The sequence below is a fragment of the Herpailurus yagouaroundi genome, unplaced genomic scaffold, assembly GCF_014898765.1.
Source record: "Herpailurus yagouaroundi ecotype Mexico unplaced genomic scaffold, PumYag 28, whole genome shotgun sequence".
Classification (NCBI taxonomy): Eukaryota; Metazoa; Chordata; class Mammalia; order Carnivora; family Felidae; genus Herpailurus; species Herpailurus yagouaroundi.
In genome coordinates, this window is record NW_024412376.1 from 163,027,784 (window position 1) to 163,054,220 (window position 26,437).

Here is a 26,437-nt window from a genome sequence, read left to right on the forward strand (position 1 = left end):
TATTGATTTTGTTTCTTTCAGCTATATATCCTGGGATTGCTGGGTCACCTGGTAGGTCTACTTTTAATTTTTTTAGGAACCTCCATACTGTTTTCCCTAATGGCTGCACCCATTTACGCTCCCACCGACAGTGTACAAGGTTCTGCTTTCTCTACATCCCCACCAATCCTTCCCTGTTGTCTTTTTGGTAAAAACCACCCTAAGAGGTATGAGGTGATGTCTCCTTGTGGTTTTGAGTTGAATTTCCCTGATAACTCGTGATGGTGAGCATATTTTCAGGTTCGTTTTGGCCATTTTATGTCTCCTTTGGAGAAGTGTCTATTCAGGTCCCTTGTCCATTTTTGAAATTGGATCACTTGTTCGCGTTTTGTTTTTGTTTTTGTTTTGCCATTGAGTTACAGAAGTCCCTTCCTCAGTTTGAATATTAACCCCTTATCAGATACATGGTTTGCCAACATCTTCTCCCAATCCCATAAGTGCCTTTCATTTTGTTGCTGGTTTCCGGTGCTGTGCAGAAGCTTTTGAGTCTCGTGTAATCTCACGTGTTTATCTTTCTTGCTGGTGCAGGCATCAAGGACCCAGTGACCTGGTGTTTGTGATAAGTGCCAGACATTGCACTACCTGTGGGTATGATACAAGGTACAGTCTGCCCCCAAATATATATGGTGGGCATGTCTCAATGCTTTAAGGACAGACATTCATGCAGGTGGATTGAAACAGACCCAGAAACACTATGCTTGATGGGAAGAGGGAGAACAGTGCACCTCGCGAAGAGCGGCAACTTTTAGAAAGTCCGCGAAATAAACAACTCCATGTCCACCTTGGACAAATACTGCAGGACACGTGTTTCTCCCGGTGAAGACAGTGTCTATTTGATTTTCATCACCTTTCAAAGAAAAAGTGGTTCCCATCAGCACTATGTGATTATGAGCCTTGCAGATACACTTTATTTGGCAGTGAAATTTCTTTAAAAATGAAAGTTGATGGTGGGAGAGGGTAAGAAATAGAAGATTGGCTACATGTACGCAGAAACCTATCAAGAAGGAAAAATGTTACTGGTACTACATTAAAGCAGTAATACAAAGCTACTGTTTTGCCTGCTCTCAATCTAGATGTTCATACAAGAGAAGCTGGTTTCCCCTTTCCTTCTCAGTGATCAAATACACATCCTTGTGCATCTAACCATCCGGCCAAGACAAAACCAGGTGGAAATGAAAGCAAGACTTCTGTCTTCAAGGTAGGTTCTGGGGGAGGCGCACGCACCTTGCTTTCCAGCAGGTGGAGAGACGTGACAGTTTCTTATACTATAGTGACAGAGAGACCTGCCAGGGCGCATGGCTTTAGCCCACCGAGTCTGGGCAGCTGACATAACTGTGGTCCCCTTGGGCTCTCTTTCTGGATTGTCCTATCTCTGATGGCCTGGCAGGACCGTGGTCACTGGGACTGGGTATTCCAAGGCATCGCAGTCATCAGAGAGGAACACCAAATCCTGAAAAAGATGTGCAAGGAGCAAGAATGTTACCGAATGTGGCCCCAGAGCTCATGCATGACGATAGGTTATCTTCAAAGGCTGTTCGGCTATTTCTTTTTGTGTGAAAACTTCCGTCCCTTATTCTCCCGAGGAGAACCGGCCACGTCTTCACGCTCCCAAAGAACGTGATATCATACTGCATTAGAAATATAAATAATCCTGTATTATAATTGTATCTTCTCCCTGTCTTCCCCCACCCCACCCCACAGACCAAGGGCAGAGGGGAATGAGGACGGAAATGGGAGTGGGGAGGGAATCCATGGCAAATCTTTGATTCACGAACAAACAAATGGAACCAAATAGCTAATCATGTATCCTGAGAACTTACCCTGGGCCCAGGCCTGGTGCTAGGAATTCTCTGAGTGATCACTTCGCTAACGTCTTAGGACCAGTGGAGTTCCTACAGCGACCCGCACCCATGGTCGGGGAGTCGTTACTACCAGTATCCTTCCAATGATGGCGTGAGGTGGGCATCATTGCGTCTCTGGTTCACAAATGGGGAATGTGTGGCTGAGAGCAGGGACGAGTGGCTCCCATCTGGGAAGCAGGAAGCCGGACCCGAGCTCAGGTCTGTCTGATGCGGAAGCCTGTGCCCCCGGGGATCACACGACTCTGCTTTCTACGTCTAGTGCTCAGGCTTTGGTGTTCTACGTTTTCTGCATTTTTCTGCCTCCTTCCCCTCTCCTACCAGAAGCCTCCTATCACGGAGCATCTGAAGCCCCTCTTCTGGAAAGTCTCCTCTGACCCCAGTGCTCGGAGCTCCCCGAATTCATAGCCTTCTCTTCCCTTCCCTGCCCCATTGGGCTCCTGGCTGAGTCTGTCTCATAGGTTTAGCATACGGCCCTGGATGTTGTCCCCACACCACTGTGACTCGTGGAGGGGACGGCCTTGTCCTGAGTGCCCGTCACTTACCAAGGGTGACGATGGTAGAGGAAGGGCTTTGTGAACTGAAAGCACCCCATAAACGTTTCTCCTCCTTTCTCCTCATCTCCGGAGCACCCCCGCCCCCCGCCCTCCTCTCCTACGAGCCCTGGGCTGAGCATCTTGGCTGATCACAGGCAGAGAAGGAATTTTCAGTAGCGGCACCTACTCTCCTGCAGAAGGAGTTCATGATGGTGTACAGTTTCCGCACTTTGTCCTTCAAGGCATCCACCTGGGCCACTTTCCAGCACTGGGGCGAAGCCACAAAGTCCCGCAGCTTGGCCAGCACGCAGTAGTTCTGGGAACGGACAGCAGGGGTAGGGTCACGGAGGCGTCAGCAGCCAGAGGGACAGAAGTTGCGCACCCCTGCGCCCTTCTGCACGGCTCTCTCCCCATCCCATGCCTCCCCCAGGCAGGAAGACCCTCTTACGTGTATATCCAGGTATAGCCTGGGCAGGTACCTCACACACGCCTCCTGCGGGAAGGGATACGGGTTACCATGATGCCCACGGGCACACAACATCGGCTGGTCACAGAAGGCTCCCTGCCACCCTCCCAACAGCCATACAACCCCATACACACCTTCCTTGATCTGATTTTACACACACACACACACACACACACACACACACACACGCATGGGTTTGATTACCTATGCATGGTCAGAAAGCTGTAATACTATCCACGAGAATGTTATGGCAGTTGTTACCGCTAGTGGTAGAATGGCAAGTGATATTTATTTTCTTCTCTGTCCTTTGTGCTTTTTCCAACTGTTCTATAAAGCACAGTATTCCCCCCCGGCCCCACTTAGACGTGGGAGATATATGCCAAGACCCCTGTGGGTGCACAAAACCGTAAATAGTACTGAACCCTATAGATCATATTTGTTTTCCAATACATAAGTTACGAGCCCAGATAAAGTTTAATTTATAAATTAGGCTCAGTGAGAGATTAACAGTTACTACTAATGAAAGAACAATGATAGCAACATACTAGAATAGACTGACCCTCTGACCATACGTCAGAAGGGGGATCGTCTGCTCTGGGGCCGCGGCTGACCGCGGTTGACCGCAGGTAACTGAAACCCCACAAAGCAAATCCACGGATGAGGGGGGATCTACTATATATGCTTTTTATAACTAGGGAAAAAATTCACATTAAGTTTTAAAATAAAATAAAATAAAATAATAAAATAAAAAAGGTGTCAGGGTATCATAATCCCACATCTGAGAAACACTACATTTTGTTTGAAGTGTTTACGCGGGGTGAAGAGACACTTTATATTTTTTCAAAGCTCTTAATGAGGTTTCATTTGTTTCTCTACCGGACAAGCGGTCAGGGGGCCCGGGTTCTAGCTCTGGGCAGCTCTTCTGGAACCTCCTGCCCCCACCGTGCCCTGGGTCTGCCTGTTGAAACAGCAGTGATAACAGCACTAACGTTCCCGGGGCGACCCCCGCCCCGCGCACTGCGCAAGCCTGTCTCATTCACGCCTTTACCCTCGCATCGCCCCGAAGAGGGTGGCGGGCTCTCTACCCGCCCCCCCCTCCCCTCTACAGCCCAGCACACTGAGATTCAGGGGCCGAGCGCTTTGCCCAGGGTCCTGCAGCAGGGACCCGTTCTGGGGGTCACCCCCTCAGCCCACACTCACCATCTCCAGGCTCGGTGAGGGCAATGAGCTTAGTTCTGTGTTCCTCCTCAACTCCGGAGCTCTAGGCTCCTTGGGGAGCTTTTATTTCATTTTACAACAGATCCTGTCATTGTTGCTGGCAACTTACAAACAAAGACCTTGTGAGGTCTCGGATAGATTTCCCTTCTAGTCAAAACACAAGAGATGCAAACCATTGTTATCTTACTTAGTAGGATGGGAATAAAATGCAAACCCTTGAGATAAACATGGACCAGAAAAGAAAAGAAAAAGAGCGTGTGTGTGTGTGTGTGTGTGTGTGTGTTTTCCTGGCCCAAAGGCACGTTTTGGGAGACTGGGTCTGCACGGAGCCTCCTGGCGGGGCGGAGGGCAGGTGGGGACTCACCGAGGGCTCCATGGCCTGCAGGCGCTGGGCGTCCCCAGTGACCTCCCGGCTCAGGCTCAGCATCCTGGAGTAGCAGGTCGGGGGAGCGGGCTGTGCCGCGGGGGGTCCGGCCAGAAGCAGCAGCAGCAGCAGTGGGAGCAGCCCGGGCGTCATGGTGCTAAGGCAGCCTCCCTGCGCCCCTGTGGCCGGCAGGCGCCCCTTTAAGCGGCGGCTTGGGGGTGGTCCTCCACACCTCCTCCGCTTCCTGTGGGCCCCCGCCAAGGCCATGGAGCACGCCCACCTGGCCCTGGACACTGGATCCTTTCAGACCTGAAGCCCCCCCCACCCCCCACCGCCTTGTGAGAGGAGCAGCCCGCCTGGGGACACCTGGAAAGGATGGGGGTGGGGGGGCCCTTCCTCTCCCACACCTTCTCTGCTGGCAGGGGCGCTCCTGAAAAGGCAGGGCCGGTTGGTGAGGGGGTGGGGGAGCACAGGAAGACAAGGACGGAGTTTCGCTCGGGGTGACGGGGTGACGGGTGGGCATTCGGGCTCTGCAGTTGGGGTGGGGACCCTGTTGTTAAACCAGAGCAGAGCCGGGGGGGGAGGGGAGAGGGGCCGGAGGTGAGGGATTGAGCACCAGTGATGCAGGGGCTTGGGGTCAGGCAGCCCGGGGTCGATGTGTCCACCCACCACTGACTGCCCAGAGGAAGCCTAGGGGGTCACTTACCCTTGGAGTGGCTGCGCCTCTGCGTCTGCAAGACGGGCTCTTCCCGTACCTGTGGTTGGGGGGATGTGTGAGCACCCCCAAGCCGGGAGCACTTCAAGCCCCTGGCCCAGGCCTCGGTACAGAGCAGACCCTCGGGAAGCGTGGTTTCTCTGAATGTGCAGGGGCTCCTTTAGTGACAAGGCTCTACGGGTGACGCTCCTGTACGGAGACCCAGTTAAGGATGAGCTCTCCCCTCAGAGAGGGGCCCACTTCCGGTGATGCCCTCGGGCAGGTGTTTTGGCTCTTGCCTCCCTCTCATTGTCTGTGAAGTGAGGGTGACAGGAGCGCCTAGCTCAGAGGCCCACGGTGAGGAATAAAGGACACAGACCTAGTGTCACCGGCTGAGCTAATGTCACTGTCTCTACGCACACGAGTGTCCCTGTGGGGGCGCGGGCGCCGAAAACAGTCCCTTCTTCCAGGTGGGAAAACTGAGGCTCAAAGGATTCCAGCAACTGGCCCGAGGTGGGAAAGCTGGAAGCAAATGGGTCGAGGCGGGGCTTTGTGCCCTGTCCTCCGGCGAGAAGCAAGATCCTCGCGGTCAGAGATGCACTTGGGGCCCTTGGGCTGCCCAAGGGGGACCAGAGAACAGGCAAGGAGAGGAGTCGTCACAGAGAGGAAGGTACCTACTCGACACCGAGCATCACTGCACACCGTTTCTGTTGTCACGAGTGCCATGAGCCCCGCGGAAAGTCCCTCAAGTGGGTGGGGCCATTCCCATTTCCCAGACGAAGAAGCAGAGGTCTCGGGGGACATGAAACCAGTTGAGGTCACAAGGCTCATGAGGAACCCGGGCCTGTGTCTGTAGGTCTCCCAGGGCTCTCGGGCTGCAAGGGAGGGTACAAAGGAGTGTGGTGTCCCGCCCCGCCTCTCCCTGCGGCATCTGCCCCGAGAAATCCCATCCTGACCGGTACCGCACATCCTCTGTCCACACACAGAGTAGCGCCACCCCTGTCCCTTCCAGGCCCGAGGTCTTGTTTACCTAGCTTTCTGGTGTGAAAGCCCTGGGCTGGGATCACAGCCACGCCTTCCTGTTTTGCAAGTGAGAGTGGATTCTCTCAACACTTTTATCGACATGACCTGGGGACAGTCTCTTGGGCACCCTCCCGGACTGGATGGGACTGTGTGGGTTTGGAGCTGGGCGGGCAGCAAACAGAGAGGTGGTTTTCTTCTGGATGAAGGAGTCCCTCACTCCCCGCATGGAGTGCCTACGGCGTGGGCCTCCCTGGCAGACCAGCCGGCCCAGCCAGGGACGCCAGGCCTGCTTTGAAAGGCTCCAGGGCTTCTGGATGGTTCCATCGAATGAGCTTCAGATTCAGAGCAGGGAAGAAAAACAAGCCCAGGCACCCAAACAAGTCCTTGGACCATTCAGATGGAGAGGATGGTGTGCTGGAAAACAGGAGTCGTCAGTGCGTTTGAAGTCCAGATAAACATGTCGCTAGGAGATCCGGCCTTGTCTCACTCGGGACGCGGTGAGCGAGCGGTTGTGCATGGGGCCCCTCGGGCAGATCAGAAGCTTCTCCTGCACCCTGAGCTCCAGATGCTGAGCTCACCTTCGCCCCCTTCCTGTCAAGTGCGCCTCCAGAGCCTGCTTGCATACCTCCCTGGATGGGGAACTCATTGCCTGCTGGGGCCACTCTCCAGGCTCGGGGCAGCTCTGGCCGATGCAGATTTTCCCCAAGGTGAAGGTGAGTTGTGACGACCCCCCTGTGCTCCCATCTTTGGCTTAACACAGCTTTCCCTTCTTCTGCAGAACAGCCCTGTCCCGATCCTAAGGCCACCCCTGTTCTTCAGTCTGTGCTCAAGCACCCATCCTTGACCCTCCAGACAGAGTCGGCTCTCTTTCAGAGCAAACGTCTCCCGCGGAAGTGGCTTCCGGATCCTTTCCCACAATCGCATCATGATTAACGTCTTTCTGCCTGGAGCAGAAATCCTCTCTTGCCAGCCCGTTTCAAGGGCTCCCCTGGTTCCCCGAGGCCTGGAAGACCGTCTGAGGTCTCCGGCCTCCTCTCCAGTCTCTTCCTGGTGGCGATGATGATAACTCACTCTGGAAGTGCTGCCTTGCTCTGAGGCCAGGGCAAATGTCAGTGTATGTATTTTACCATCGTCATTTGAGGGCACCGAGGCCCAGAGAAGCCGAGTGACTTACTCCGAACCACACAGCATTAGTAGTCGCAAGGGTCTGTAGTCACCATACCCAAGTGGCCTTTAACTTTCAAATATGCTGTTCCCTCTTCTTGGAACACCGTTCCCTCACCTAGTGTCCCGGGTTTGCTACTTCTCGCCCTTCCATTCACAGCTGAAGTGCCGCTTTCTCCAGGAAGCCTGCCTTGACCCACAGAGGCTGGACTGGGTCCCCTCTGCCCGACCATCTCCCCCAGACCCATCACCCTCCCCTGCTCTGCCACGGCATTGTCCTCTCTGGCTGCTGTCTGTCTGCTTACCCATCCCCCATGGGCAGAGCAACTGTCCACTGTGTCTTTATGTCCACAGCATGGGGCCTGGGGCCAACACGGAGCACATGTTCAGTAAACATCTTCCTCCAAGTGGAGACGACCACCCCTTTATTCACCCTGGTGTGTGTCACTGGGTTTCATACCATCTGGGACGCAGACTGGAGCAGCCCTTCTTGAGACGTTTGATCAAAATGAGGCTGTCACCTCCTTATTTTGGGTCCCTCTTGGGTCAGTTAGGACTGTAGGTGGCATGTGACAGAAGACACAGCTTGAGAAGCCAAAGGCTAAATTTCTGGAAAGTGTACCTGGAAAGTGCAATGGTAGCATGGAGCTCGGGAATGGTTTGATCTAGGGACTCAATGACATCATTAAGAAATCGTCTTTTCCTGCCTCCCTATTCCACGCTATGATGGCCTTCTGATGGGCCAGCTTCTTGAGGCTACTGTTCCCGGTTATTCAGTCAAGCACAAAACCAGGTGTCTCCGTGAAGATATATGTGGATGTGATTAACGTCCCTAATCAGTCGGCTTTAAGGAAGGGACATCGTCCGAGATATTCTGGGTGGCCCTGATTCAATCAGTTGAATGATATCAAGAGTCGAATGGAAAACGAAGAAGAACTTTCCTGAAGAAGAACAATTTCTGCCTGTGGAGCAGCCTCGGCCCATCCTGTGAGTTCCTCTTTGCCTTTCCTGATGGCCTGCCCTACTCCTTTTGGACTTTCTTGTCTGGCCTCCACAAGTGTGTCAGCCAACTCTTTATAGTGAATCCCTTACTATGTCTTTCTTCTGCCTCTTTGGTTAAACCTTTCCTGACACGCATATTGTCTGTTCCATCCTGAAGCCAGGCCCCCGTGTGGTCACAAAGTGGCTGCCGATAGAGTGCGGGACACATGGTATGTCATCCCTGTCCAGAGATGTAACGTCTGCCCCTGACTACTAAAGAAAGGCTGGAGCTGGTAGCCGACCCTGCCCTTGCTTGTCTTGTGACCTAGCACCTTGAGAGCCCAGGGCTCCTTTTTTAGGACTTCTAGATAAAAAGGATGTAACCTTTTCCTTCTCGCTGTTCAGACTGGCAGATTCCGATAAGTGACGCAGGTAATAACCAGGGGAATGCTCTCTGTTCCTGGCCCCAGGGCTGATGGGAGATTCCTGAGCCAACTCGCTGTTTTCCTGCCCCCTTGTTACTTGGCTCCGATGCAGAATCGCACCTTTCCCGAATGTTCCCTATGTTCCTGTCCTGTGTCTGCGACGGCAGCCAAGGTTGAAATGGCCGTGGCCCTTCTCAAATCCCCGTTGCCTCGCGTCCAAAAGGAAGTGCCCAGGGACACCTTCTTCAGAAAACAGAGTCTGAGATGCTAACTTCAGAGGCTAGCGTTGGAGGCCACTTCTCTGGCAAAGGGGCCACCTCTGGGTCTCCGCGCTGCCTGCCTGCATTCTGAGGTCAGAAGCCAGGATCCGGGGACGCCCGTGCTGCCCTGACCCGGCAGTGACAGCCAGGAGGTATTTGAGGTGGGGGTAGGTTGAACGACTAGCCAGAACGTTACCCCCAGCGTTCCTGTTGATCTCAGTTTTCCTTTATTAAAAGCAACACTTGTCCCCCTGTTTAGGTGATGTGTTTTTGAGCGCGTTACTGGTGATCTTGGCAAACCCGAGAGGAAAGTTGGCCCGCATGGTCCCGAGTGAAGGAATGAAGACAAACACTAAGGCAGGGCTTGGCTTTTGGGCAGTGAGTATAAAAAGAATCCCATGTTTTAGACAACAGACCCCTCTATAAGCCTCCAAGACATGGAATCAAATTTTAATGGGATCCAGTGTACCGGACAAGTTCTCCCAAATGTTTTCCCCGGGCCTGTTTACGCAGCAGGGACTCAGGAGGAGTCTTTTGAGGAGAGTCCCGGTTGGCTTAGCGGAAAGAGCAGAGGCTTTGGAGTAATTCAGACTTTCAGTCTCACTTCTGCAATGATGTGAACAAATGGCATTATGTGTGCAAATCTTGTCATCCCTCGTCTGCCTCTGACGCGTGGGATTTATAACATTTACTGCCGAGTTTCCGTGAAGATTAAATAAACATGAAGCAGCTGGGGTGGCTGTGGGGGCCGGGCTGTTCTTTTTCTTTATCTTTCCTTTCTTTGCTGCTTAGATCGACCTTGCTCTTTCTCTCCGTCTTGGGCCAGCTCCTACCTCGCCGCTCTGGCGCTGGTGATGGGCACGGGTGGTGGGCACGGGACCCACGTGCTTCCCTGGGCTCGATGGGCGGGGACGGGGAGAGAGCCTCTCTCTCATCCCACCGAAGTTTCCACTGTGGCCGAGGCAGCTGTGTCTCCCGCCCTGGGGCCGGGGTCTCCGCCGGAGGGGCAGGTGTGGCTAGAATGTGCGTGAGCAGAGCGGGCAGGTGGACGGAGGAAAAGTCTGGACGGAGCTACATCCCTGATCCGGTTCCAGAGGCAGAGTCCTGCAATTCCTGGGTGGACTCTGTGAGCTGCCCGGGCTCATTTCCGGCTACGGACCAAGTATTGGGTTTTGCTACCTCTGGCTCCAGTGAGGCTTCGTCTCCGTCTCGCAGATGGAACGTTCTGGCTGACACAGTCCCGACCCGAGTGCCCAGCACGGCGCCGATGCTCACGACCATTGCTCTCTCTCCATGACTCACTACTTACAGCTGTCATGGGTGCTGGTCACCAAATCCATCCAGGCTCCTCTCTCCCAGACCCATGCTGGGACTGAGCGTCCTGCCCCCTTCAAGTCGCGCGTTGCCATGTGAGTTACTGCGTGCGTTGGCACAGGAGAGGACGTGATGGGCTTTACTTCTAGGCAGGAGCTTTAGGAGCCGGTCCATGCTGGGTGACACTTCCTCTCTGCTGTGGGACCGCCCGAGTCATAGATGGACGGTGGCTGTTCTCTCAGGCTCACCCCGAGGTGGAGAGGACCCAGGGCGGCAGCCCAGCCCACCGTGGTGTGGACTAATGCTTGCTTGTTACCACACAAGACCTGGCCCAGCCCGACCGCGGTGGGTGGGCAGAATCCTACGATGAAACCCGGCGACACCTAGGGACCCCCTCCCTTGGAGCCCGGGCAGAGCCTGGGCATAGGACCAGGCGTCACTCCCGTGGCTAGGTGAGTTACAGGGCCAAACAGGTCTTGTCAGTGTCCCGGAGGGGACTAACCAGTAGACTGTGAGCTCATCAAAAGGAAGATTACCCAGGCGGCACCGATCCAATCACATGAACCCACTGAAGGCAGGGAGTGTCCTCTGGTTGGTGGCCGAAGGGGAGGTCAGAGAGGTTCCAAGCGTGGGAAGGAGTGGATCTGGCATTGCTGGTTTGAAGGCAGAGAAGGAACGTGGTGGCCGCTAGGAGAGATGGCAGCCGTGGGTGAAAGACAACAAACAGGAAGCTCAGACCTACAGCCACAGGGACTTGGGTTCTGGCGATAACCCGAATGAGCCTGGGGACACCTTCTTCCCCAGAGGCCCCAGATGTGAGTCCCTGTCTGTGAGACCCAGTGAAGAGATCCCAGCAGATTCCACCCAGACGTCTCTGTCCTCCTGAGCCGGGAGCTAATAAATACAGGTGTTGTTTTAAGCCTTCGACTTTGTGGGAATTTATTGCCCGGCAACGGGAAGCAAAGACGCTGAGCGGGACACTATTGTTGAAGGTAATTCGTAGGGCGTTATAATTTTTCACTTAGTAACACACGTGTAATATCCCCCCCACCTGCTGGCTGCCTTACGATGCTTTTTCTGTCAACGTCTTTGCCAGACGCGGGCTTCCTGGTGGCCCGAGCGGAGCTGGTTCTGTCTGTATTCCCCAGGCGGAGCCCAGGCCCGGACAGGAGGCTTGGAGATGTGAGGGTGACCCTCGGCAAAACCGCGAAGCTGATGCAACTCTTCCGTCGGCTCCCACGTCCCACAGTGCCGGCGGTGGGGACCCGGGAGCGACCAACAGCAGACAGCTACAGAGCTTGCTGAACGCCCGGTGCCCGTGTTAGGGCGTCGTGACACCACGGCGATCCTCGTAAGAATCCTGCGAGGTCTGGGGCGCCTGGGTGGCGCAGTCGGTTAAGCGACCGACTTCAGCCAGGTCACGATCTCGCGGTCCGGGAGTTCGAGCCCCGCGTCGGGCTCTGGGCTGATGGCTCGGGGCCTGGAGCCTGTTTCTGATTCTGTGTCTCCCTCTCTCTCTGCCCCTCCCCCGTTCATGCTCTGTCTCTCTCTGTCCCAAAAATAAATAAACGTTGAAAAAAAAATTTTTTTTTAAAAAAGAATCCTGCGAGGCCAGTTCTGGAATCGTCACATCCCCATGTTACGGATGAGACACTGGCAGGCGAGAGGTTAAGCAACTTGCCCAAGGTCACATAATGAATGAATCGTGTGGTCTGCCGGCTGGTTCGAATCCGTGTTCCTACACACCTCCCTACGCCACCGCCCGATAGAAGGGCCTTGGTAAATATTTGTTGAGGGGCAGAGAAAAGGCAAGAAGGAAGAAGATTGTCTACTGAGATGCCAACAAGCTGTGTGACATGGGGCAGCCCCTCACCCTATCCTGGAACCTCGATTTCCTCGAGAAATGAGAGGTGACTTCATTTAAGGTGACGTTCGGGATTTTTCTCCATTCCAAATGAGGTGATTCACTGCTCACCAGGGGCCTCTCTGCGCCGGGCCGTAAGGCTCCTGTCCCCCGCCTTGCAAGGCGATTGACCCCCTGGCTGTCAGTGTCCTCAGCCCCCACACAGAGGCAGACGTGAGGATTCAGGCACAATGGGGGACGCTCCCTCAAGAGTCCTCTCCCTCCCCAGACGCTGTCTCTAGAGCACTTGGAAAATTCCTTGCTGCTAAAGGACAGCACATTGTATGAGAGCACGTTGTGTTACCTTCAGAGGCCTGGATTTTCCCCCGTGGTTTTGTCGGTAGGACCCTGAATGCTTCACTTAACACAATCCCCCCCACCCCCCAACACAAATGAACAGAACTGACTCAGCTAGACAGGGAACTGGTTATATCGAGGGCTCCCGGTCTACGGAAAATCTATACCTCAGTTTCCATCGCTAACGATTCTTTTTATAATGAAGGAGGACCCATTGCCTGTGCAATGCGGCGAACATTTCTAGAGCTACGCTAGATTCCCCTGTACCCGTGAAAAAAAAAACTTTTTCTATTGTGGTAAAATCTACCTCAGGTAACTTTTTTTACCCTTTTAACCATTTTGAAGCGAGCGGGTCAGGGGTATTAGGCGGTTTGTCACCGTGGTGTGGCCATCCACCTCCAGAACTTACTTTCCCAGCTGCCCAGACTCCAGCTCCGAGCCCCCAGGGGGCCCTCCCACCCCCCACCCCCCCAGCTCCTGGTACCCACCACTCAGCGTTTCTCTGAGAGGCCCCGCTTGATTTGGAGGTTTGAACGCAAACCGGAGGGCCCGACTCCGGGCTCACACGCTAGAACTGGGGGGCCCGGCGCGTTTCTGGCTCGCAGAGGGGGCTCTGTGCCCCGCGTGGCTTTTACTCTCCGGCTACCTGACTCGACCTCTCTGTTTCCTTGCCTGTGGACAACGCTGGTGGCCTCCAGGGCTAAGAGAGGATTAAATGGTCAACTATGCCAAGCCCTTAGCCCGCCGTAGAGTAAGCAGTGTGGGTTGGCCACGGTTATAATTTATGGGACTTTCAGCTCCAGAAACACAGTGTGCACGCAATACACGCATACAGCTGGGACCCGTCTCCACCCCAGGAAGCGGCCAAGGACGTGGGCCTAGTGGAGGACCGGAAATACAGGGGCGCTGAAGGAATACACGATGCCCTTTATTGTGCACACACTCCCCACCCCTGCCCCGACGTGGCAGGCCACTTGGAGTCCCGCGTCCCCATCGCCAGCAGGAGCCTGCATCACCAGCCGGGCCTGGGCCCCCACACCCCCTCTGCCGTCCAGTTCCCGGGGCCTCCAGCTTCTGTGGAGTCAGGCTTCCTCCCTCGGGAAGCTCTCTGAGTGCTTTGGCCTGTCTCCCTTCAGGAAGCCTCGCAGCCAACACGGCCCAGGCAGGAAGCGAGTGAGCATAACTCAGCTCTGGGGCGGAAAGCGTTCCGGCCCCTTCGAAACCATTTCAGAAACTGGCTGAGCCTCCTGGCTGCTGGCACGGCGAGCCCACCGGTGAGCCGTGTCAAGGATGCCCGCCTCCTCCTTTTCCTCTTTCTTTTGAATAGTTCCCTTTTTCCTTCACGACGAGGCCCTCGTCTCCGCGAGCGGGGCTTGCTCAGGGCACAGCGCGAGGAAAGGAAGAGGCCAGACGCCGTGTGTGAGGCTTTTGGATGCTTCTCCGGGGCTTTCTCCCTCCACAGCCCGCCTGAGAGCTGAGCACCCGATCCCCGTCGACAGTCAGAGCTCTGAGGCTCAAAGTCGCGCTGGTGGTGACCCGTAAGCTGCTGACAAAACCCGGGCTTTCCGAATCCCAGAGCGGATGCTCTTTATGGGTGGTCTATGCACTATCTTCATTTGCACGTGGTGTCTACGCATCACTGGCGTCTAAAAGGCACGGGGTGTTTTGTGAATTGAGAAAAAAATCACTGTGGCACAGGAGAGTCAGGGCCCTAAGCACGCTATAAAATTGTACCATCGAGACGTTTCGGAACAAAGACGGGAAAAGGCAAAAAAGGCAGATTGAGGAGTATGTTTCCAGACCGGTCACGGAGATCTCGCACTGTTTACGTTGCTTTTCCTAATTGCATTTCATCTTGCTGGGGCGTCAGACTCTTGTTTGGTTGCTAATTCATTCGTTCAGTAGGTAATTGTTCCATAGCAACCATGCCTCTTACAACTACAGAGTTGGTCTTTTTTTTTTTTTTTTTCATTTATTTATGAGAGAAAGAGAGGGAGAGAGCGAGGGAGGGGCAGAGGGAGAGGGAGAGAGAGAATCCCAAGCAGGCTCCGTGCTGACAGCGCAGAGCCCGATGCGGGGCTCGAACCCACACACGGCAAGATCATGACCTGAGCCGAAATCAAGAGTCAGACCCTGAATGGACTGAGCCACCTAGGTGCCCCCGGAATTGGTGTGTTGAGAGAGGAGCCAGAAAATGTATGGAAATTATTAGTCTTACGGAGGGCACTATAATAATATCCTCTTATTTAAAAAATATTTTTTAATGTTTACTTATTTTTTTGAGAGAGAGACAGAGACAAAGTGTGAGCGAGGGAGGGGCAGAGAGAGAGGGAGACACAGAATCCGAAGCAGGCTCCGGGCTCTGAGCTGTCAGCGCAGAGCCCGATGTGGGGCTCGAACCCACGAACCGTGAGATCATGACCTGAGCAAAAGTCGAATGGTCAACCGACCGAGCCACTCAGGTGCCCCATTATACTATTCTCTTACACATGGGTATCAAAAGTATATAAAACACACCTCTCAAAGATAGCATTTTCCCTCTGACACCTGGGCTTCTGACATGCTGTTCCTGTGCCTGGAAAGCCGTTCCCGGCAACCAGACTCAGACTCCTGGGCATCTGGATCCTCCTTTTCCTGACAAGGCATTTTCTGACTTTAAATAGGACGAGCCACCTGCTGTGTTCTCCCTTAGATTCGGGCACTTACCTGTCCTAATGCAAGTCACGGACCTTTTCTTGTTTACAATTCTGTACCAGCACATCTACGCTGCTCCCAGCTGGGTTCTTTGAGCACCCAATACAGGGATTCACCCCAGGAATGGTCCAAGTGCTCCCTCCCTGCCAAAGAAGAACGAGTAACAGAACAGGCTTTACCAATAGCCTTCGGAAGCACCACGCCCCTACGGGGCTTCCCCACACAGCTTTCTCGTTTTCGCTACCCACGTCGCCCTGGTTTCCCCTGACGCTTGCTAAAACTTGATCCTCACCCCGAAAAACAACTTGGTGTCGTGTCAGGTGTTCTCCGGGGGATCTTCACATTTTCCTGCTCGAACCATCCTTCAAACACACGCAAAGCTGTCCTCCTAGGCTCATACTGCTTCAGCCGGTTCTTGAGTTGGCCGCTGCCCTTGACCTGACGCCAGAGGGGACTCCTGGGTTCTCCTCCCAGGCCCCATCCTCCGACTCTGATTCTAGACGCATTTTGCAGCCTCATCACGGGAGTCTTAACAGTAAGCTCGGAAGCATGGGGCGTAGTGAACTTTTTTGTCTGCTGGAGTCAGTTTTCTTCCCACTGGCCAGCCGTGGCCCCCTTCCACTGACGCTAAACGCACACCTTTGTGGTTAGACATGAATTCGGTTATAGAGTCCCAGGAGCACTTCCATAGACCTCTCAAAACTTCTGCTTCCCTTTACAGATGCCCCCGGGGAGAGACCTGAGTGTGCGGCTGAGCACGGGGTGGGGGGTCGGGACCCCGACAGCCTCGTCTCCATCACTCGCCAGCTCGGGGATTTCAGAGCAAAGCTCCTCATGTCACAAGCAGATTGCGAGCCCCACACGCCTTTCCCTCTTGATCTGATTTACAGGAGCCAGCAGGGGCCACTTCATGGTGGGTCACCACCCTTGTTCACCGGAGAAGTGGTGGGTGAGCCGGTTCCTGAGTCACGCTGTTCACACCTTAAAGGTGGGAAAGCAGTCTTTTTACAGGACGGTTACAATAATCACGTGAATGTTCTTAACGAGCTTCTTATGATGCTCAGCATGCGATGCTTGCTCAATGAATGGGATAATGGTGGCTAATGTTCTCAGTTCCTTGTAGGGACCAGAGCAGTGAGAGCATGCCAGGCAGACAGGAGGGAGAGGGGACAAGGCTCCCTGTGTGCATTGGGCCTGACTGTGGGGTGTCCCCACGGCTGCAGGCAGGTAGAGGAGGAAGTCTGCACGTTGTCAGGGTAGGGGAGTAGAACGGGGGCATTTCCAGATGGCTGAGCTGGGCCTCGGGGGGTGGGTAGGGGTCCGTGGTGGCTTGCAACCCTCTTGGGAATTTCCCCGCGTGTGATGTGAAACATGGAGGGCGGGGACAGATGGAAGAAGGAGGTGGGCCACTCCAGGTTTTGTTTTAGGTGGCAGGATTTTGTTTTTTAATGTTTATTTATTTACTTGGAGAGAGAGAGAGGGAGAACATGAGCAGGGGAGGGGCAGAGAGAGAGAGAGAGAGAGAGAGAGAATCCCAAGCAGGTTCCATGCTGTCAACCTAGAGCCTGACACAGGGCTCGAACCCACGAACCATGAGATCATGACCTGAGCCAAAATCAAGAGTCAGACACTTAAGTGACTGAGCCACCCAGGTGCCCCGGTAGGCGGCCGTTTTAATAAGCCGGGGAACTTCCATACGATGCTTGTCTTGGGCAGCAGCAAGACGAATGGACCCCTGCACCCACCCATCAAATCTTAAGTTTATTTAACTAGGTTCAGTCACATATACCGTGCAGGTATTCTCAACACAGCATCACTGTGTCAAAGCTTTATCCTTGGAGCAGCCTCTGGGAACAGAGCAGGGAAAGCAAGAGGAACCCACATTTCAAGGACAGGGGAGGGGGTGACAAGCCTCTGAGTGTCCCGGGCCAGTTCATGGGCCAACAGTGATCATTCTTCTCAGCAACCTTCCCTATGGCCCCCCAGTCAGGGCAGAGGGGCTGGCCATTCCCAGAAGATACTTGGACTCATATTCACTGAGCTAAGGATCTTTGAAAATATTTGTATTCAAAGTATACAAAATTACCACGTATTTGCGTGAGAAACACAAATTCATGTAATTGTAATTTTTTATGATTTCTTCATTTCTTTTATTTTTTTAACATGTATTTGTTTTTGAGAGACAGAACAAGACAGAGCACAAGTGGGGGAGTGGAAGGGGGAGGAGACACAGAATCTGAAGTGGGCTCAAGGCTCTGAGCTGTCAGCACAGAGCCCGAGGCGGGGCTTGAACCCACGAACCGTGAGATCATGACCTGAGCCGAAGTCAGATGCTTAACCGACTGAGCCACCCAGGTGCCCCTGTAAAATTTTTAAAAAATTACTCTCCGTGAATGTTTTCAAAGTTTTATTTTTCTCCTATAATTCTCAAAATTGTCTATTAAAACTAAACGGCAGAAAGTCCATTAAATGAAAGAATAAAATTTTTATTTTATTTTTTTAAATTATTTTTTAAATGTTTATTTAAGAGAGAGAGAGAGCACATGAGCAGGGGAGGGGCAGGCAGAGGGGAAGGGAGAGAATCCCAAGCAGGCTCTGCACCATTAACGCAGAGCTCGACGTGGGGCTCGAGCTCATGAACCGTGAAATCATGACCTGAGCTGAATCAAGAGTTGAACGCTTAACCTACAGAGCCACCCAGGCGCCCCAAGAATAAAAATTTTAAGTAAAAATTTTGTCAATCAAGATTGATTCATTACCTTGAAAATGTAATGAAATCTCACTGAATACGTGTATAAAACGAAACTTTTCGGTAGGTAGCAATTCAAGCGTTCAATGCCCATCTAGTCACCAATATAAAGAATCTGGATCATCCTTCAAACAAATTATACCTACTCTTACACATACCCAGCTATAAGCGTAAGATGAATTTTAATAATGCAAAATGTTCCTGAACCATCCGGCCAGTTGTGGCTCGGTCCTGGCCGATGCATGAGTGCTTCTGGGTCTGCTTCTTGGAACCAAAAGGAAGGAAGGAAAAGGTACCCCGCACTGAAGGAAAACACTGCTTTGCTGTACAGGAATCTTGTTGTGCCCTCCAGAGCAGAGAGTCCGCACGTTAACTAATTTATCTTTTCTTGAGACAAAATCCTTAGGCTGCTCCAATCCTCCTTACACTTCAAAGCGGTCTCTGCCTCTTACAAATCTTGGAAGCATTTGGGTGCAGCCACACTTTGTGTTTAGGAGACGACGCTGGAGATGCCCAGAAGCGTTTCCAGGTGCCTGCTGCGTGTTTAGGACTGCGGCATGCTGTGCCAGATCCCGAGTCCCCCGCAACTTCTTTAACACGCTGAGAGTGTGTCTGTGATATGCAGGCCCTCTGAAGAGGGGGGGGGGCAGTGAAGGAACCCCGCTTGTCTTGGCCGAAGGGGATACCTTCTTTTTTACTAGATTCTGATTGAGGGTAGTTACTGTATCCCTAGATCAGTCTATTTCAGCTTAACTGGGTGATAAGCGTGATTTGTTTGTCAAAAACAAACAAAAAGACTATTTTCTACCCTCGCCTTTAGAGTGTAAACTCTAAGAAGGAAGATTTTGTTCTGCTTTCTTCCCCCCCCCCCCCGAACAGCCTGTAGTAAGACCTTGAAGAATATACAGTGAATGACTGCACAAATACACAAAGTATCTTGATGGCTCACCATGTGCCAAGGTGTGACGGCTGCTTAGGACCCCACGCAGAGCCTGGCATAGCCCAGAACGTGAAAAAGGGTCAAAGACATTATCCCCACCATGGAGGAGTTGCCATTTTGCTTGTCTTGTGCACAAAAGAGCCATGGAGGTCAGGGTCCTTCCATTGGAGGGGAGACGCGGTCCAGCTGCCCAGTAGAGGACCCTGGCTCAGCACACCTCTCTGAGGATGTCACCTCTCCGGGCTGACCTTGGCTTTGTAAGTTTCTCTTTCTCCAATAAGGTCTGTTCCTTCACCCACACCATGTAGCTTTGTGGAACTTGTCCAAACCTGGGTACACAACCTTTAGGATCTACCTGGTATAACGGTCTGTCCATCATCAACCCCCACCCCCCCCCATCTTATCTACCGTCTCAAGAATTGAAGAAGCAAATGCTCTTCAAGAACTTAGGCTAGTGGTGCAGGGGCAAGTGTGTAAGGCTGCACATTCTAGACAGCATGATAAATTCTGTAATATGGAGGTGAGCACGGTCTGGGGGGAAGCCATGAATTTGAGACAAGGACTTACTCTGTCCAGGTCAATCTGACAGGGCCTCACCAAGGGGGTGATATCTGAGTGTTCGCACCTGGACACCTTCTTTTCCTTGGTTCACTCCCTTATTCCCCTGTGAGGGTTTTCTGGGGTCACCTCCCCAATAAAACACTACATTCACGTCCTCTTTTCAGGATTGTTTCCTGGGGAACTGGCCTAAGACTTACTGTTTCTTAAACACCAAATTGATGTCATGGCCAACAGAGTGCCATCATCAAGAGCTGTGCTGCAGAAATCCAGTTTGGAGAACACCTCTAAAGACCTTCCTGCCTGTAACACTTCTTACTGTGCAAGGCAGGGGACCAGGCCATGCTAAGGGGCTGGGTTTAAGTTCAGACTCCGTATCCGACCAGCTGCGTGACCTTGAGTGATGTATTTGTCTCCAGTGGCTGCCATAAAAGTACCACAACCTGGTATAAAAACTTATTTTCCTGCAGCTCTGGATGACGTGAGTCCAAAATTAAAATGTCAGTAGAGTTGGCTCCTTTCGGAGGTTTCTGAGGGCGAATCTGTTGTGTGCTTCTCCCCCAGCTTCTGGTGGCCGTTGGCAATCTTTGATATTTGTTGGCTTGTAGATACATCACTCCAGTCTCTGCCTCTGTCTTCACACAGACTTCTCCCTGTGTGTCTCTGTCTCTTAATTTCCCTCTTACAAGAATGGTCATTGGATCAGACCTCAATCCAGTACAACTGCCAAGACCCTATTCCCAAATAAGGTTACATTTATAGGTTCCAGGTCCTAGGACTTGAACATATCTTTTAGAGGGCACGATTCAACCTTTAACAGGCAAATTGCCTAACCTCTCTGGATTCACTTTCCTGTTTGGTAAAACAGGGATGAAAATAGGCTGTTAAGAGGATTGAATGCTGAAATATGTGTCAAATGCTTAGCTCAGATCCTGGCACACATTAAGCACTTGGTCAGTGGCGGTTGGGATCACTGGTGAGTGAAGGTGTCAACCAGAACGTCCAGAGCCCTGCGTCTACCAGATGGTCCCAGATCTTTCTAAGGCTTTGCAATAAATGAGCTGTCATGTCAGGGGCTGTCACACAGACAGGTAGCTGATATAGGTCAGCACTGTCACTAATGATGATGGAAAAGCTCAGGGGTTCCCTTCTTTGAGTAGGGAAATGGGGTTCAGAAAGGAAGAGCTGGAGTTCGTTCCCAAATAGTTTTGGAGGCTTAGCCGAGGTTCACATGGAGAGAAAAAGGCATAGAACTGGGATCAAAGTGGTCAGGGTTTGAACTCTTTGCAGCCATTTACTGGGTTTGTGCACTTGGGCTAAAAAGCACCCCCGGACCCTGGTTCCTTCCCCTCCCACACCTGTGATACATCATCCATTCCATTATTCTCAGGTGGCCATCAGCCTATACATTGTTCTAATTACTTCTTTCAACAAATAGTGCCTTTTCAGATCAATGAAGAATAAGGAAAATAAAATATTTTGTGGGTTTTTTTTTATCATTCGTTCCTTCTTCAATCTTCTTCATTTCTTTCTTTTTAAAAAAAAATTTTATATTTATTCACTTTTGAGAGACAGAGGGAGACAGAGCACAAGCAGCGGTGGGGCAGAGAGAGAGAGAGGGAGGCACAGAATCGGAAGCAGGCTCCAGGCTCTGAGCTGTCAGCACAGAGCCCAACCTGGGGCTTGAACTCATGAACCGCGAGATCATGACCTGAGCTGAAGTCGGACGCTCAACTGACTGGGTCACCCAGGCGCCCCTTCTTCATTTCTTTATGTAGAACTGGGTTTCTGACCTATAACATTTTCCTTCTCCGTGAAGATCTTCTTTTAACATATTTTGTAGGGCAAGTCTGCTGGTGATGAATTCCCTCAGTTTTTGTTCGTCGGAGAAAGTCTACTTCCTTCGCTTTTGAGGGATAATTTTGCTAGCTATGGAATTCTTGGTCGGTGTGGGTGGGAAATGCAGAAAAGCATGAACAAATTGGAGGCCACTGCCACAACCATCTACCTACTTAACCCCTAATGGCCCGTGCCTTGATCATCACAGGATTTGGGGCTCTGCGTTGTGGATGTGCCCTGAAACTCGACATATGTCATAGTGGTAGCTGCCCAGGACCTTTTGAATGGGGGCAGGAAACTTCCCCTTTATGAATCCTGCTTACGTCTCCAGCAGAGAATCAGAACTCCATTTCCCAGCTCCCCTTGCAGCTAGGATGGAGGCATGTGACCAGATCCCACCAATCAGGACCAACCAAAGGAGATTTGGCTTCAGGAGAAAGAAAATGGCGGCAGGAGTTGTACCTTCTGCTCAGCGTCTCCAATGCCAGAGCCTGGACGCAATGGGCTCGTGTTTGTAGCCTGTTCAATGGCGTGTGACAATCATGGCTCCTGGCTGCTTGGTGCCCTGTTCAATTCTCTCGGCATCCCGGCCGTTACGTAAGCTAATGACTATCCTTCAATACTTTCCTTTTATGCTTGTGGGACCTTGGGTTCGCTCTGTTCTTTGTGACAAAGAATCCTGATAGTGTGCTTGTCTGCAAGTGTAACTTCGTCACCTGTGACACATACCCTCCCTGCCTATCTCAAAGGTTTGTGTAATTACAATATAACGCATGCTAAAGCCACCTGGAAGCAGCTAGGTGCAAGAAGCCAAGGGACCGTGTGTGTTTTATTCCTCACCGAATGCCCAGCACTTAGCATAGCGCTTGGAAGGTGTAGGTGCCCCATGAATATTGGCTGAAAAAGAAATGCCATAACCCCCACAACTCACGCTGGTAAGAATCATCCTGAACACCCCGCTTCTTCTCCACATAGCAGGCCCCTTACGGCTCTGATTATGTGAATCGGGTCCAGGTGTCTCTGAAGTCAGAAAAGAAACTCCCCAAGTGTGGGCCAGACTAGATGATGGCGATGCATCTTGATGAGCAATCAGGTGGACCTTGAACGAGGAGGATCAGGTCCTGCCAGCACCAATTCATTCAAGGACAGAAGGAACTGAAACTTGCGGCTGGCGTTTTGAGGCGAAAGCTTCCAAAATTCCCGTTGACGGTCACGGAAATACTGGTTTACGGTTATACGTTCAATACCACGGCAAGGGGGGCATTTTAAATTGCGCACTACAGATCCCTAGCAGGAATGTGAATGTATCGTGTTGAAATTGGTGTTGAGATGGACACAGCAGAGTCACCCAGTGATGGGGCTGTCCTGTGCTTGTAGGGTGTTGCCCAACATCGCTGGTCCCTCTCCACTAGAAGTCAGTAGCACTGCATCCCCCCACTCAGGACAATCAAAAATGTCTCCAGATGGAGACAAATGTCCCCTGGTGGGAGATCACCTCTGTTGAGAACTGCCGGACTAGAGTAATATTTTTTTTTTTTTATTTCAGACAAATGTGTTTTATAATTGAAAGGGAGGGCTGTTCCCAAAGGTGTAAAAAGTGGCAAGCCATTTTGTTTCCATATGTAATGTTCTTAGACGAGACATGCCATTTGCTTAAGTATGCATATTTATTTTATTTTATTTTTTTCAACGTTTTATTTATTTTTGGGACAGAGAGAGACAGAGCATGAACGGGGGAGGGGCAGAGAGAGAGGGAGACACAGAATCGGAAACAGGCTCCAGGCTCCGAGCCATCAGCCCAGAGCCCGACGCGGGGCTCGAACCCACGGACTGCGAGATCGTGACCTGGCTGAAGTCGGTCGCCCAACCGACTGCGCCACCCAGGCGCCCCTTAAGTATGCATATTTAGATCTGATGGACTGCGCTCATATATTTGTATCACCCTCTTATCTCACACGTAATAGCCACGGCTACTTGCTTTTTACATGTTATATCAGAGTATTTGCATGTGTTTTTAGAATCATGGGGTAACCGAAAGCGTTTGAGTGAGCTTCCAGATTATCTTCCAAGTGTTATCAAAATACTGTCACTAATATATTGATCAGTATTTCAGCCTGTTCCAGTTTCCTGACAAGCCCATCAAAATGTCATCAAAACTTGAAATCTAAACCTCCTTTGTTTTGAATCCATTTCTCATTGCTTATTCATAAATAGTCGGATCAAGAACAGCTGACCTCTTTTACTCATCTTGGATATACTCTTTTTTTTTTTTTTTTTTTTTTTTTGACCAAATCAGGAGCATTTGTACGTCTTGAGCCTTGGGAGGTAGCAGGACTCTCCTGGGTGTTTTGGTTTGAAGTTCATGATGATGTTATAAGATAGGAAAAGTTATCCCCATTTGGCAAACAAGCTGAAAGGAAATGACTTGCTCAGGCTGAATGATGGAACCATGAATGAGCGGCCCAGCAGCTAGAGGTGGGTCTTACTCCAGCCTGGAACCCTGACCCTGCCAGAACCCCAGGCTCGCCGCTAACAGGTGAGCAGTGCAGAGAGAGGGAGCGGAGCCAGACCCGGACACTTTGAGGATTCTGAGAATGAGGTGAACTGCCCTAAAGCGAACCAGGAACTTCTGGTCATGTTAAAGTGGGAGACGATAAAGACGGTTCTTTTCTAGAGACCAGCTCTGGGGAGGCTCTGAAAACTCAGAGCTGAAAAACGTCTCCACGTTTCAGCCTGTGTCAGCTTGTACTCAGTCATAGTAACACTGCTTTTATTTCGTGAGGGTTGCTATGGGGACTTGCCCCTTTCGGTACCTGCCGGTGCCTGACAGGTGTTTGTTGAGTGAACGAATGAATAACTGAAAAGGCGCAGGACAGACAGTGAGGGAGAAGAGTGTATGTGACGTCTCTTTGGTCTCTCTCAGAACCTCCCCTCCCTATCCTTCATCTGAGACAATGCCAGTCACTGCTGTGTTCCCGAGTGATCCTCAGTTCTGAGAAACAACGTAACAGAATTCTAGCATTGGAAGACTACTTAGACATGACCTCATCCACATTCTATCCGGTTCGTGAATCATCCTGTAGCGTTTCTGACATGCCCGTTAAACCCATTCCCCGGTTCATTTGCTCATTGAATCTTTCCGTTTGTGGGATGCCTGTTATGTGACTAGCTTGTTCTGGGTGTGAGGATGATGATAATGACAACGATGACCTTGGCATTCATCCCGTCTATATTGGTTAAGTAACGAGCTGAACCAAAAGTAACCCTTCAATTAATTTAACTATGATAGTGTACTGTCCAGAAGTAGGCAGGCCATCCAAGTCCAGCAGGGCATTTGGACTACATGAGGTTACCAGAAACCCAGGCTTCTCCTGTTTGCTCTCTTACTTCCTAGGGCGTGGTCCTCTCCTGAAGCTGAAGTTGGCTCAGGCTACCATGTCTGCAACACAGCCTACAAGAGGGCAAGGGGGGGGGGGGGGTGCAGTGGTCATGCACATCGCTTCTCACATCCTATTGGCTGGGCCCTAGTCACATGGCCATTCCTACCTGCAAGGGAAGCTGGGAAATGTAGTCTCTTGCCTGGTAGCCACGTGCTTAGCTAACACCGGCTATGTGTGTTGTAGTTTTAAGAAGAAGGGACAGATGGATGCCAAAGATCAAGTCATAGTCTTGGCCATACAGCCCAACTCCTTTATTCTTTCAGTTTACACGTAAGGAAACTGAGGCCCCGGGAGGGGAAGTAGCTTATCTGAGGTCCCTCAATAAGGTAGCGGCCTGTTCCCTGCCTTGAATGCCACACACTTTCCACCTCCACACGCAGTGTCTTTTAGTAAATCATTACTATGACTCCTGCAGCATGTGACTTCTGCTTTCTAGGAGAAGAATGTTTTCTCCCTGATAGAGATTATCGGATAGATCAGTGGTTCTCAGTCCTTTTCTTTGGTCGGAAGTGGTGGATTCGTGGAGCCTTTGGAGTAACTATAGAAGATTTTAACTGTCTCCCCATAAAAATACTCAAACGTATGCCCGCACACACACAGGTTCACCTTCAGCTTCAGAGCGTTCGTGTTGACTCCCCTGAGCCTCTACGAATCCCTATAAACCCACGTGGGAACACAAAGAAACGCACTCCATGGATGCTGCATCTGGCAGCTACGGGGCTTCCTGATTCAGCCTGGCTCACATTACAGCTAGAACTCTCTGCAAATGCATAATTGGAGGTCACCATGGAGCTACTATGCAAATTGTTTTAACTCGAGGAGGAGGAGCTCGGGCTTGCTGGTCTACCACGTTCCAAAGTATGAAAATGCCTGCAGGGAAGTTTTGCAATGCCAAGAACTGCAAACGTAACCACATTAGTAGCAATTTATGGACCCTTATTTTGTGTAAGCGCCCACAGATACACACCGAGACTCTTAACGATAAAAAGGTTACTCTGGAAATTACTATTTTTTTTTTTTTTAAATCATTAGGGATAATTTGCTCTCCGAGTGAGATGGTTCCCAACAACAGAACGGGGTGTGCAAACCATCCCTTATCTTGGTGTGCCACAAAACAGCCTTTATCATTCTTTTTTCCTTTATAATTTACAATGCTGCCAAGCAGAACATATTGAAACAGAGTGCAAGCAGACGGTATTTACTCTAAGTGAACCAGAATCAAGTTTTAAATAAAATAGGCTTAACAGAAATGATAACAAAATCTGATCTAGCAGACTCTAAAAAAAAAATGGCTTGGCGCAAAAAACACATCGCCCCGGGGAATCACATTAGCCTCTCTAGCACGATCGTGTTACATAAAATTAAAGGTTACAGCCGCTGGATCCAACTATGAATGCTTAATCATGTTCTCAATGAGACGAATAGCAGCCTCAGGAATCTACTCATGAAAATTTAAGGCAGAAAACGAATCCCAGTTCTTATTTCTGTGCTTATATTCGGGATTCGAGAAGTAACATAGACTCGTGTGCTCAGCCCCTTGTCAGGTTCACGGGAGCATCCCGAGGACCATAACCGTCATGATCTTTTCACAGCTGACCTTCTGGGAGAGCCAGATAGGCTTGGCACAGAGAAGCAGATGGCTTTTATTTCATTTATTTATTTTTGCACGGAGTC

At 51.3% G+C, this 26,437-nt stretch overlaps 1 protein-coding gene across 2 annotated transcripts; it reads right to left on the bottom strand.

Annotated features, from left to right (window-relative positions):
- Window positions 1–919: 919 nt before the first annotated feature.
- CYTL1 (cytokine like 1) lies at window positions 920–17,436 on the bottom strand. 2 transcript variants are annotated; one of them, XM_040488116.1, is made up of 6 exons: window positions 17,432–17,436; window positions 17,259–17,263; window positions 4,483–4,649; window positions 2,883–2,927; window positions 2,622–2,750; window positions 920–1,489 (listed from the first exon to the last, which is right to left on the bottom strand). In XM_040488116.1, the coding sequence occupies exons 3-6, from the start codon at window positions 4,633–4,635 to the stop codon at window positions 1,406–1,408; spliced, it is 411 nt and encodes a 136-aa protein (XP_040344050.1). In that variant the 5' UTR covers window positions 4,636–4,649; window positions 17,259–17,263; window positions 17,432–17,436; the 3' UTR covers window positions 920–1,405. The 2 variants fall into 2 exon arrangements, with proteins under 2 accessions (XP_040344050.1, XP_040344039.1); XM_040488105.1 differs by lacking the exons at window positions 17,259–17,263; window positions 17,432–17,436 and having other exon boundaries at window positions 4,483–4,674.
- Window positions 17,437–26,437: the final 9,001 nt, after the last annotated feature.

Excerpts from the sequence above, each read along its gene's own strand:
- CYTL1 (XM_040488116.1), bottom strand. The coding sequence starts at position 4,635 with ATGACGCCCGGGCTGCTCCCACTGCTGCTGCTGCTGCTTCTGGCCGGA. Across the intron at positions 2,751-2,882 it reads GGCTATACCTGGATATACAC|AACTACTGCGTGCTGGCCAA; the intron begins GTAAGAGGGTCT and ends GTCCGTTCCCAG. Across the intron at positions 1,490-2,621 it reads TGAACTCCTTCTGCAGGAGA|GATTTGGTGTTCCTCTCTGA; the intron begins GTAGGTGCCGCT and ends CATCTTTTTCAG.